The sequence below is a fragment of the Saccostrea cucullata genome, unplaced genomic scaffold (assembly GCF_032062105.1).
Source record: "Saccostrea cucullata isolate Sc308-1 unplaced genomic scaffold, CSIRO_AGI_Scuc_v1 ctg9238, whole genome shotgun sequence".
NCBI classification, from domain to species: Eukaryota; Metazoa; Mollusca; class Bivalvia; order Ostreida; family Ostreidae; genus Saccostrea; species Saccostrea cuccullata.
The window spans coordinates 2,718-15,861 of record NW_026925410.1 but is presented as its reverse complement, the minus strand read 5'-3'; the positions used below and the strand labels follow the sequence as shown (position 1 = coordinate 15,861).

The following is a 13,144-nucleotide window of genomic DNA, read 5'->3' as shown; positions in this document are numbered from 1 at the left end:
TGCCATTTTAGAATTCAGATGGTACAAGTAAAAAGATCTAATTTGTACGACCCTTGATTTTCGGCAGATTCTAATTACGTTAATTTTGAAAGAGGTGCGAATATTTAATTTTCTCAAAGTGCTTACTTCAACTTTTTACCTTATTCCTGAATGATATATTGGGTAAATTTGAATGAAAAAGCACACGTTTTGCAGCCGTATTGTCGCTTTAAATATACTAAAAATTAAAAACAAAAATAGACAAAATCGGTTTAGCCAAAATCCATTTTTGGTGTAGTATTTGCATAAATTTAGTAATATTATCTTATAAACCTTACGAGGGCTATCAAAAAGTTCGTGGACTAGCGCAATAAAATAAAAACCGCTTTAGGTATAATGAATGAATTTTAAAATATTAAGTTATCATTATAACTTCTATCTATATAATAAATCACAATTCATAAATTTTATTTTTTAATAAATTAGTAATGTTTTTGTAAGCAATGGTCTGTTCATGCGGTGCAACCTCGAAAACGACATTTTTTCGACCTAATTGTAATTAAGACAAACTATTGTAATATGAACATTTAACATCCATTTAACACATCAGGTATGTGTTGGGACACTATTGTTCCATAAAAAATTAAATTTTTATCTCATTCTGAAATTTCTATGAGATTTTATCGTAGATTTTACATGGAGTATCCAAACAAATATTGCCTTGAAAAAAAAAAGTCAAAAGGGGGAGGGGTTTCCTTTTCCAACTTTCAATAACGTTTTACCCCTAGAAAAACTGGTATACACCTAAGAAATGTTTAAACTGTCTACGGAGAAATAATGTGCATCCAGATTATTCGTTTTTAATGCCAAAATAGATTCAGAGAAAAAAGGAATGCACAATTGATGTCGATTTGTAGTCAAGGTGTGGAAAATCAATCACATCAAAAAAATGACGTTGATCATGTGTTGTAGATATTGAACTCCAAAAAAGCATAATGTGCTGGCACAATCAAGCGAGGATCTCTGCTATTGTATAAATCTTATTTGTAACAGTATATGCATTGAAACCGCTGTTCATTGCAAAGTCATATAGACAAGACGGATTGAAACCCTTCCTCAGCTCAAGGGAATCTCATCAAAATAAGTGTATGAGGTAGAAGAAGCAGGCATTGAAAAACAATGACGTCGGACGTCATGAAACTAAACGGCGACAGCGCCGGGGGATGATATAATGTCGTTTTTATTTCATAATAAGTTGGGAAATAATTAACGTATCAAGCTAAAATTTTCAACATTTCTTTATTATTTGTTGTTTTAGGTACCTTCAAAATTTTGTAAGCTAAAACTACATAGTACTAATTTTAAAGCCTCTGTCCACAAACGTTTTGATATCTCCTCGTATATGGTAAATTTTATGCAAAAAGAAACCGTATCGCATGATTTGATTCAGTCATTTTTATCTTAATGTCTAAGGAAAAGGTAATGACCTTGACCTGACCTTGACTCTAATATCAAACGGTCAAAATGTATCTAACTGATACCGTCTTTTAATAATATTGTCTTCTTGATTCTGCGAAAATTTCATTAAATTTCAAATACGAGGGTTGTCCCAAAAAGTCGTAGACAGGGAAAACAGTTCTGTTTCTCTTTGCTTTATTGAATTTCTTTCCTTGTCATAGCAAAGAGTAACATTTTATGATCATGCACATCAAGTTTCATGATGATATCACATCTTATAAGAAAATTATGAAAAAATAAACATAGAATATAAGTGTACACCAGCGCACGAAAGCAAGCGTAAATTACGTCTCATAACGTCATGATCTCTGTCTGCTTCACTCGCGGGTACTGTATTAACATTCAATAATTTTTTTTAAGTGATAGACCACTCTTTATTAAGGGATATATTTTAGAAATTCACTACTGTCCGTTTGTTTTTTACTTGCTTTTCAAGCACATTCAAATTTCAGTCGAAATTTTGTCGAAAGATCGTCTTACATTGTAGGCAGCAGAGAATACAAATTGTTTGACGTCGTTCGCGGTCCAGATTGTTCCGAATTTCTGCGTTTATCACACCATACGCTTCTTCTTACATGCCGTAATTAAATATTTTCGGTACAGAAGAAAAACTCTCATTGAATATCATGCAATTTAAAAATAATGTCTTTATTAAAATCTGCTGTAAAATGTCACTTCTGTACTCTTTTTTCCCGTCTCTGATGTATATTAACCATCTCCAACACAATTTATTACAATTCCGTGCGCTGACTACGCGTTTGATGACGTCATTTTCATCATACTCAATTTCAACGATACTATGAAAATCATGACACCGATCGTCTGTTTCTAATGATATTTATATGAAATTTTGACATATAATTCAGATTTTGATTCTGGTTTCAGTTATTTCAATTTGAGTACAATGTATTACATAGTACTAAAGAAATGAAAGCAAATGTAACAGCTATATGCGTAAATTATTCCGAATTTTGTCCGTGCGCCGACAGGCCTTATCGGCTTTCATATAAATCGTCCTAATATTAATAATATGAAACATGTCTATTTAAAAATTCACAATTTTAAAGAACATTGACTATTTTATGTCTATGCAAAATTTGGTAAGTAATGGTTGCATGTTTAAAAAAATATAAACATTGTCTACGACTTTTTGGGACAACCCTCGTACAAGAAAAACATTTTTCTGTTAAAAGAATCCTACCTTAAAGAAACTTTGTTTTAATTACAAAAATATCAAAATTAAGAAATTACAGGTTAAAAAAATTAATTAAAATGTTATAGAACTGATTTTTAAAACGATTTTAACTAATAGATTGGCGTCGGAATAGTGTGTTTTTGACTCTACGATAAATTGACGCATTTTAAGATGGGGTTATAAAAATGTTAAGTAAGAAAAAAAATTAGTAAATATATACTTTTGAAATTTAATATATATAATTTTTAGGACCTCTCAATCATTTTCGTCATTTTTTGTATAAATCAATTGTAACTGTCATATTTTGTAATACGCAATAAAAATCAGGAAAATTACATTTATTTTGACATTTTGAGATGTGCGAAAAATAGGCAATTATTTTCTTACTGAATCCTATAGTATTTTGAGGCATTCCCTTATTAAGAACCTGCACGGTAGATTTTCCCTAAACTTGATATTAACACTGAAGTCAATATCCAATGTATTACATATTGAATAAGAATTAAAGAGATTCTCTATTGTAGCTTTCCTACAAGAAAACCCCAGTCGGCTCCTATAATTCAAATGCTTACTGACGTTTCTCAAACTAGTTGCTAGAGTATTATTTACAAACTTTAAACTTCTACGAAATTTTCCGATTACCCGGTCACAAGAAGAAGTGCATGACATGTCTAACCGATCTTACTGGGGATGTTTTTTCCTCCATGTAACCCGATCTCGCCTCTGACGTTTCTAGAGGTCCGTGTTTCCCCTGTTTTCCGTTTGAATATATTGTTTAAATGAACTTTGAGCTTGGATACTTTTCGTTATTCGAAAATTGTACACTCATACAGAGGTGTCAACACATACAAATGAAAGGCTTCAAATTTAGAACATTACTTGGCCCTTAGAAAATAGTGAGGAATCTTTTTCGTTGTAACGCCTGCCGTGATATAGAGCCTCGGTTTTTATGATCTCATCCCACATTCACTTTCAAGTGCCATGTTCCTGGCGATGGAATAGTTGCTTCCTTTTTTGACATGTCAGCAAAGACCGGGATTCTAGCCCACGACCCTCTGATTACAGATGTAGCGCTCTACCAACTGAGCATTCATGACTGTAAAAAATAAAAAAAAAATCTGGAAAAATGCACACAAATGTGCAAGATCAGAGAAGACTTTTCGCTGTATAAAACAAATTGAATATATATATCCATTGAAATTTTTTAAAGATTAAATATACAAGCATTTCATTTCAGATCCAGCTTGTTTACAAAATGGCGATAAAAAGACAGCGTAAGTAAAACATATTGGATTTAAAGACTTTAGAGAAAGGTGTCATAAACGTACATGTAAGATTACAAATACTAGCGATACTAAACAGAAGTATACTATTCATATTCGTCTCCCAACAATCTATTGAAATTCTCATGGACAGCAATCGCGCCCCGTTATTAGCAGACCTATTTTTGTATTTATAGGAAGCAGAAATTGATACCACAGAGTCTGACTCATGTATTTTATACTTGGATATTTTACTTGAATAAAGACGTTAATGATAGTCTAACAACCAAGCTATATGATAAACGTGATGACTTTAACTTTTCTGTCGTTAACTTCCCTTACTTATGCAGCAATAAACCTTCATCACCTGCATACGAAGTATATCTAAGTTGATTCGTTGCGCAAGAGCATGCTGTACTTATGAACAATTTCTAAAACGAGGTAAATTATTGACAAGCAAGTCGATGAAACAAAAATATCAGCATTCTCGTATAAATTATTAATTTCGTAAGTTCTATGGTCGATAAAATGACCTTGTCAGCAAATACAATTTATCAAATGCTGACTGACGTTTTTCATACCAATTGTTAGTCCATTATTTGTACACTGAATTGACGACGGATTTTCCAGTTATTTCCTGATCATAACAAGAAGCACACGGCGGGTGTGACCGATCAGCAGGGGATCATATCTTTGATCGATGTTTCGGAGGTCTGTGTTAGCTCTGCTCCTATTTTGTATTGTTTTATGGACTTTAAGATTGAATATTGTTCCTTATGTCCATATCCTTCTTGAAAAAGTATTTAATCAAATAACCCTTTAATTACATTATTTACAATTATTTCTTGATTAAAACAATGAAGCAAAAGGGAGATAACTTTTCATTATGTTTTAGAAGCTTTCGTCAATATTGAGATCGGTGATTGATGAAATTAATTTGCAATTTTCGCTTTTTAATCGGTTGTCACAACTTAATTCATTTATATCATGTATGTCAAGTTTTTATTGAATAATTCAGTGATGATATTTTATGAAATGAATAATCGATAGTTGTTTTCAGTTTCATTAAAATTTGCCATAACTTAGATCCGCAAACCTGAAACGCAGCCATACTCACGTTGATGCTATTTCATGGCTGTTTACAGAAAATTGAAGTAGACTTTTAATCTAATGTACGATACTGACTATCCGAGTGAAATCTAAAAGAAAGTATGGTGCACCCGTTTTCGAGTTTTTTTGCAAAACATATTAATTTATAAGTATAGATCCCTTCAACACCTGCATACAGAGTGTATATATTTCAGTTGATTCGATACTCAAGAGCATGCTCTACGTATGAACAGTTTCTAAAACGAGGTAAATTATGGACAAGCAAGTTGATGAAACAGGAATATCAGCATTCTTGTTACGTGTATTTGTGTTTATTTGTAAACTTCATTGACCTTTGAAACTTTTTTTTACGTTTCTTTGGTATTTTACTTACCTGCATTAGAAGAAAATACACATTTTTTTCGTTTCTGAGTGCTGTATAGCATGTGTCCGTCTACACTGATTATAAAAGATTACAATGAACAGTGACAAAATGAGCGGCTTATATACTACTAGCAACATTAGTGCACATTTTTTGAATACACATGCTCGGTTTCATTATCGGGCATTCAGGGAGAACTACTGTGAATACATATCATTGAATAAAAGAATATTCACATGTAAATATTCTACACTTTAAGTTTTCATAAAGAGAGGATAATTCAATTTTCCCAAAATTACTACAAAACGTAAATCATTCGCAGAATATAATGTGTAAAAATAAAAAAAACTGAGCAAGTGATTTGAGATAATTTGGCAATTAAAAAAACTTCAATAGCAAAAAAACTGAAAGATTCAGAAGATGACATCACAACATTTGACTCTTGATATGTCCATGACCTTTCTAGTATCTAAAGAATGGAGACTTCTTATATACAAACCAAATGTTAGCTCTCTACTATTTATCGAACAAAAGTTTCATAGTATTTAATAACAGACTGTTACGTGCTTGTTTATTGCATTTAATTAGTGCAAACACATTCTCGAAATTATTCTTTTTTTAAATCCACTAGTATTTTGTATTTTGAACAAAGTTCCAATTAATCAAGAACTGCATAAGATTAACTCCAGTATTAACATTATATCAGCCTTCGTGTTTCTGTATTCATTGCAGTAATTTCACTTCAAACGAGCAGCAGTCAGCAGGTACAATGTCCGTACTTGTTATCATCTTACCCATATTATTAATTACATTGCTTCTAATAATATTTGGAATCATCTGTCTATGGAAAAGAAGGAAAAGCAAAGGTATATATGTTGTTCGTTATCTTCACGTTTTCAAACTGACCGCTCTGTACCATTGGCTTATACATTCAGCTCTTGTTGGCTTTTGTTTGTAACAGTATAGAGTACAAGACAGTGTTATTAAATTTCAGCCCTACAATGTAATATGTGTCCTTTAAGATAAATATTTCTAAAATGATCTAGATCAATTAGTTTAATTAAAACTAGTCTTTGTATCTAGTATATAATATATTAAGGTCTAGTATTCTAGCATTTTTCATAAAGACATCTAACTAATATAACTTCTATTTTTTTTAAAGCAGAAAAGTCAAGGGAGGCTGAATGTGAAGAAAAGTTGCCATTGTTGCAAAGACATGAAATCCTTATCGGTAAATCACTTTTTTAACATCTTCTTTAAACTTTCTTAGTCTAAGAGTTTTCAAAGAAGTCGAGTCATCACGTTTAATGATTCAAGTGAGTGTTCCTTCGCAACTATATCGGACGAGTAAGGGATATTTCCATATTCCTTTTTATTAATTTTTTTAAATTTCATTTAATTATTCTTGTTACAGAATCTGAAAAAATCGAAAAGTATTTAAATGGTGATGTTTTTGTAAATACCGAGAAGTATGAAGAAGCAATCGGTGTATTCGAAACAAAAGGATGGGTCACACTTGTTGGACCCCCTGGTTCCGGTAAGACTATGACTGCCATTAAACTTGGAAGAGATAACTCCGCTTCGGGAAATAAAAGTATTCCGTTTTGTCAAAATATACATGATGTACCTAAATTCGTAAATGAAAAAGAAGAGCCTTGTATTATAATGGACAACCTTATAGAACACTCGTATATGAATCACTCCTCAAAACTGTTGCAGGACATATCCACGTTTAATGACGTATTTGATAAATATATAAAAAACGGTTTGGTACATGTAATAATCACCATTGGAAAAGAAGCATGGAATGAATTAAAAGATTTTCTTGGATCTCACATTGAACTCTTTAAATCCGGAATAGTGGAGGGAATAGGCGAGAGGTTTAATGAAGACGAAACAGAATCAATGATAGCACATCATTTAAGGATAAATAAAAATAACGAAAAAACTAGCACTGTCAACAATATTGTCATCAATATCAATGTGGATTCCATATTCTCATTGCCGATTTCTATTGACTTATTGTGCGCAAATAGAACCTTGCTTGGAGAGCAGAAAGACTCTAAACCTGTTAAATTCAAATACCGAATGGAAATGTATTTAAAAAACTGGAGAGATTCTGATGACGAAGTTGATAAGAAAAGTTTTTGTTTTGTTTTCTTTGTTGCCTTGTGTGGAGGTATTTTGTCAATGGATGATTTTGAGAGCGATTCCAAAAAGCACATTTATATCAATGTATGTAAAGCATTTAACGTGGAACCTTATGCGCGAAACGAAATTGAGAGCATGATATCGATGGAAGGAAACCGTCGTGTCCCTGGATTTCTTTATCTTATGTCAGAGACTCCTAATAGAACGTACGGTTTTCATCATGAATCTCTTCTTGACTTCTTTCTGGCCACTTTATGTAAAGATGAACACCAGCCACTTTTTATTGAAAATGCAAACATTGCATACATCATGAGGAAATGTAAACTGTCTAATTATTATTATGAGAGTTCTTTATCTTACGTACGTAAAATTCTTAAATATTGGCATCTAGAAGATAGATTAGAAATACAGGACAATCATATTGGGAAGTTGCTGGACAGAATCATCAGAGAAATTAAACAAGGAACTATGACTCTGGACTGGAAAGATCATATTTTCATGGAGCATGTATCTTTTAAAAGAGAATGGCGAAAAAAATAAAATTCTTATCTGTGTAGCTTAATGGTGATAATAGCTCCAGAAATGATATATCTGACATTAAAATATTAAGTGATTTTAACAAAGACTAATCTTAGCAAGTCTTTTCACAATCTTTCCGAAGTCTAACGGATACTAGTTTCGCCCCGTTATTTGCAGACTTGTATTTCTGTATTCTGTATATATTCGTTTTGTTAATGAAAAATGGTTATTTCAATTCTTAATCTGATACGATATTTACCAGTGAACTAAACTTGAAATAAAAGATACCACCAAAGTCTGACACAACTGTTTTATACTTTGATATTTTACTTGAAAAAGACGTTGAAGGTAGTCTAACAACTTTTTCTATGATGAACGTAATGATTTTTCAATCGCCAAACTTCTTTGATTTATATACTTGCATCATCTTCATACGGGGTTTATATCTCGGTTGATTCGATACACAAGAGCATGCTCTACGTATGAACAATGTCTAAAACGAGGTAATTTATTGACAAGCAACTTGATGAAACAAGAATATCAATAGTCTTGTTTAAAGTCATCATTCGTAAGTTCTATGGTCGATACAATGACCTTGTCAGCAAATACAATTTATCATTTAGTCAAATGCTGGATGACGTTAGTCCATTGTTTATACACTGAATTGACGACGGATTTTTTCCGTTATTTCCTGATCATGACAAGGAGCACAAAACGGCTGTGACCGGTCAGCAGGGGATCACTCCTCCATGGCACCTGTTCCAACCTCTGATGTTTTGGAGGTCCATGTTTGCTCTGCTCCTATTTTGAATTGTTTTATGGACTTTGATATTGAAAATCCGAATGTTCTATGCATGAGACTAAAATTACACTTGAAAATAGTTTAAAAGAATACAAAGTTAAGAATAGTAGACCTTATTTCAGTTTTCATGCTACGTTGAATGCTCTTGCCTGTATCTTCCTGTTTTGCTGTTGTAGTTGACATCAATGAAATAAGATATCATAAGGATACAAGACAAAAATGCTACGTATTATTGAGGTTAGAAATTTTTGTAACTGCATTCAGAAATATATTGACTCTATGCTTTTTGTTATGTGTTAAGCCATCGTGATAGTTTCCATCAGGCTACAACTCCGTAAGACACCATGAAATTTCTGTGTTTTTATTGTTCACATTTATTTTGATTACTACTAGATTACTAGATTTATAAGACTGACCACTGTTCGTTATCTTTATCTTCAAATCTTAACTTTTTAAAAAAATTGTAGTTAAAATGTTAAAACTGACGTTTTAATAAATATCAGGAAAGCGAAAAGGTATACGTTATAAATTTGGATGTATAAAATATTTAAATTTGATTTCTTTCATTATTAGATTATCTTATTATGTGTGCCGTCTTAGATAAGAAAAAATAAGACGCAATTAACTGCTTCAAGAAAGTAATAAGTTTTCTTTAAAAAGAAATTATTGATAAGTGAGATCAGTTCAATGACATATTATAATTTTGCAACAAAGCCTTTGTAAGAAATGAAATATAATTTCATTTCAATGTGCTTTGTTAATGAAATTCTTAAAGTCAACATTTTAAGTAGAACTAATACAACGATTCTTCATAGAACATATTTGTTCATTAAATTATGTAACCTAATTTATATTCAAAACGAGAAATGATTGGTATGAAGAAGTTTCAGCGGTCTGTAAAGTTCGTGGACAAGCTAAAAATTAAAATAAAAGTTGTGTCATTGATATATATCTTTAGCAGGTTTTTAATCCTTTACTAAATGTGACTTTAAAAATGTAAAATTATATTCAATTTCAAATTTTAAATAACAGAATGGCATCTTAACTAGACTTGGAATGGAGACCCGTAGCATCGCAAAATTTTAATCGAAAAGTTATCACTTTATAAAGGTCATTTTTATATTCCTAAAATTCCGCAGAAATCTGGATAATTTTTACATTATGAGGTTGACAGAAGTTATCACGTCAAGTCTGCAAAATCTGAACGTTCAAATTTTTGAAAGGCTGAGCAATCAAGGTTAGAACATATTAAAACAGGTTCGGCATTGTTCATAAAAGGCACGTTTTCGGAATAGATGGAGCAGAGAGAAGTGTTAAAATTCTGCGTAGACATCGGGAAAACACCTACAGAGACCCATAAATTATGTGAACAATCGGGAAAACATATAGTAATAGAAGCCGTTCTTTAGTATTTAAGTGGCATATAATATTTTCGGGCGGAAGGAACAGTTTACAGGATGACATGCGTGAAGGAAAATCATCATTCAGAGAATGCAGTGCTGTAAAAATTGTATCTCGTAACTTGACTTTGCCGCCGTATTTCCGTAAATACACAAACTCTGACCACATAAAACACAAACAATATGTAACCCATTACCCATGGACACAAACTCTGACCACATAAAACACAGACAATATGTAACCCATTGTTCATGGACACAAACTCTGACCACATAAAACACAAACAATGTGTAACCCATTACCCATGGACACAAACTCTGACCACATAAAACACAGACAATATGTAACCCATTGTTCATGGACACAAACTCTGACCACATAAAACATAGACAATATGTAACCCTTTACCCATGGACACAAACTCTGACAACCACATAAAACACAAACAATGTGTAACCCATTACCCATGGACACAAACTCTGACAACATAAAACACAGACAATATGTAACCCATTGTTCATGGACACAAACTCTGACCACATAAAACACAAACAATGTGTAACCCATTACCCATGGACACAAACTCTGACCACATAAAACACAGACAATATGTAACCCATTGTTCCTTGACAAAACTCTGACCACATAAAACACAGACAATGTGTAACCCATGACCCATGGACACAAACTCTGACCACATGAAAACACACAATATGTAACCCATAAAAACCCATAAAACTCATAAAAGGGACGTTTTCGGAATAGATGGAGCAGAGAGAAGTGTTAAAATTCTGCGTAGACATCGGGAAAACACCTACAGAGACCCATAAATTATGTGAACAATGGGGAAAACATAGTAATAGAAGCCGTTCTTTAGTATTTAAGTGGCATATAATATTTTCGGGCGGAAGGAACAGTTTACAGGATGACATGCGTGAAGGAAAATCATCATTCAGAGAATGCAGTGCTGTAAAAATTGTATCTCGTAACTTGATTTTGCCGCCGTATTTCCGTAAATACACAAACTCTGACCACATAAAACACAAACAATGTGTAACCCATTACCCATGGACTCAAACTCCGACCACATAAAACATAGACAATATGTAACCCACTGTTCTTGGACAAAACTCTGACCACATAAAACACAGACAATGTGTAACACATGACCCATGGACACAAACTCCGACCACATAAAACATAGACAATATGTAACCCACTGTTCTTGGACAAAACTCTGACCACATAAAACACAGACAATGTGTAACCCATTACCCATGGACACAAACTCTGACCACATAAAACACAAACAATGTGTAACCCATTACCCATGGACACAAACTATGACCACATAAAACACAGACAATATGTAACCCATTGTTCATGGACACAAACTCTGACCACATAAAACACAGACAATATGTAACCCTTTGTTCATGGACACAAACTCTGACCACTTAAAACACAAACAATGTGTAACCCATGACCCATGGACACAAACTCTGACCACATAAAACACAGACAATATGTAACCCACTGTTCATGGACACAAATTCTGACCACATAAAACATAGACAATATGTTACCAATTTTTCTTTGACACATACTCTAACCACATAAAACATAGACAATATGTTACCCATTGTTCTTGGACACAAACTCTGACCACATAAAACACAGACAATATGTAACCCACTGTTCATGGACACAAACTCTGACCACATGAAACACAGACAATATATTACCTATTGTTCATGGACACAAACTCTGACCACATAAAACATAGACAATGTGTAACCCACTGTTCATGGACACAAACTATGACCACATAAAACACAGACAATATGTAACCCATTGTTCATGGACACAAACTCTGACCACATAAAACACAGACAATATGTAACCCTTTGTTCATGGACACAAACTCTGACCACTTAAAACACAAACAATGTGTAACCCATGACCCATGGACACAAACTCTGACCACATAAAACACAGACAATATGTAACCCACTGTTCATGGACACAAATTCTGACCACATAAAACATAGACAATATGTTACCAATTTTTCTTTGACACATACTCTAACCACATAAAACATAGACAATATGTTACCCATTGTTCTTGGACACAAACTCTGACCACATAAAACACAGACAATATGTAACCCACTGTTCATGGACACAAACTCTGACCACATGAAACACAGACAATATATTACCTATTGTTCATGGACAAAACTCTGACCACATAAAACACAAACAATATGTAACCCATTACCCATGGACACAAACTCTGACAACATAAAACATAGACAATGTGTAACCCATTGTTCATGGACAAAACTCTGACCACATAAAACACAAACGCTGTGTAACCCCATTACCCATGGCTAAAAACTCTGACCACATAAAACACAAACAATGTGTAACCCCATTACCCATGGCTAAAAAGTCTGAGCACATAAAACAAAGACAATGTGTAACCCATTACCCATGGACACAAACTCTGACCACATAAAACACAGACAATATGTAACCCACTGTTCATGGACAAAACTCTGACCACATAAAACACAGACAATATGTAACCCATTGTTCATGGACACAAACTCTGACCACATAAAACACAGACAATATGTAACCCACTGTTTATGGACAAAACTCTGACCACATAAAACACAGACAATATGTAACCCATTGTTCATGGACACAAACTCTGACCACATAAAACACAGACAATATGTAACCCAGTGTTCATGGACAAAACTCTGACCACATAAAACACAGACAATATGTAACCCATTGTTCATGGACACAAATTCTGACCACATAAAACATAGACA

The 13,144-nt window shown here is 33.1% G+C and overlaps 1 protein-coding gene across 1 annotated transcript; it reads left to right on the top strand.

Moving 5' to 3' along the window:
* The first annotated feature begins 3,933 nt into the window (after positions 1 to 3,933).
* On the top strand, positions 3,934 to 8,313 carry LOC134268779 (uncharacterized). Its single transcript, XM_062751025.1, has 4 exons — positions 3,934 to 3,966; positions 6,158 to 6,291; positions 6,588 to 6,656; positions 6,840 to 8,313. Exons 2-4 carry the CDS (start codon positions 6,195 to 6,197, stop codon positions 8,114 to 8,116), a joined length of 1,443 nt encoding a protein of 480 aa, XP_062607009.1. The 5' UTR covers positions 3,934 to 3,966; positions 6,158 to 6,194; the 3' UTR covers positions 8,117 to 8,313.
* Positions 8,314 to 13,144: the final 4,831 nt, after the last annotated feature.

Bases quoted from the DNA above. Each gene is read 5' to 3' on its own strand.
- LOC134268779 (XM_062751025.1), top strand. From the start codon at position 6,195: ATGTCCGTACTTGTTATCATCTTACCCATATTATTAATTACATTGCTT. The intron at 6,292-6,587 runs GTATATATGTTG...TTTTTTTTAAAG, and splicing joins GAAAAGAAGGAAAAGCAAAG to CAGAAAAGTCAAGGGAGGCT. The intron at 6,657-6,839 runs GTAAATCACTTT...TTCTTGTTACAG, and splicing joins AAGACATGAAATCCTTATCG to AATCTGAAAAAATCGAAAAG.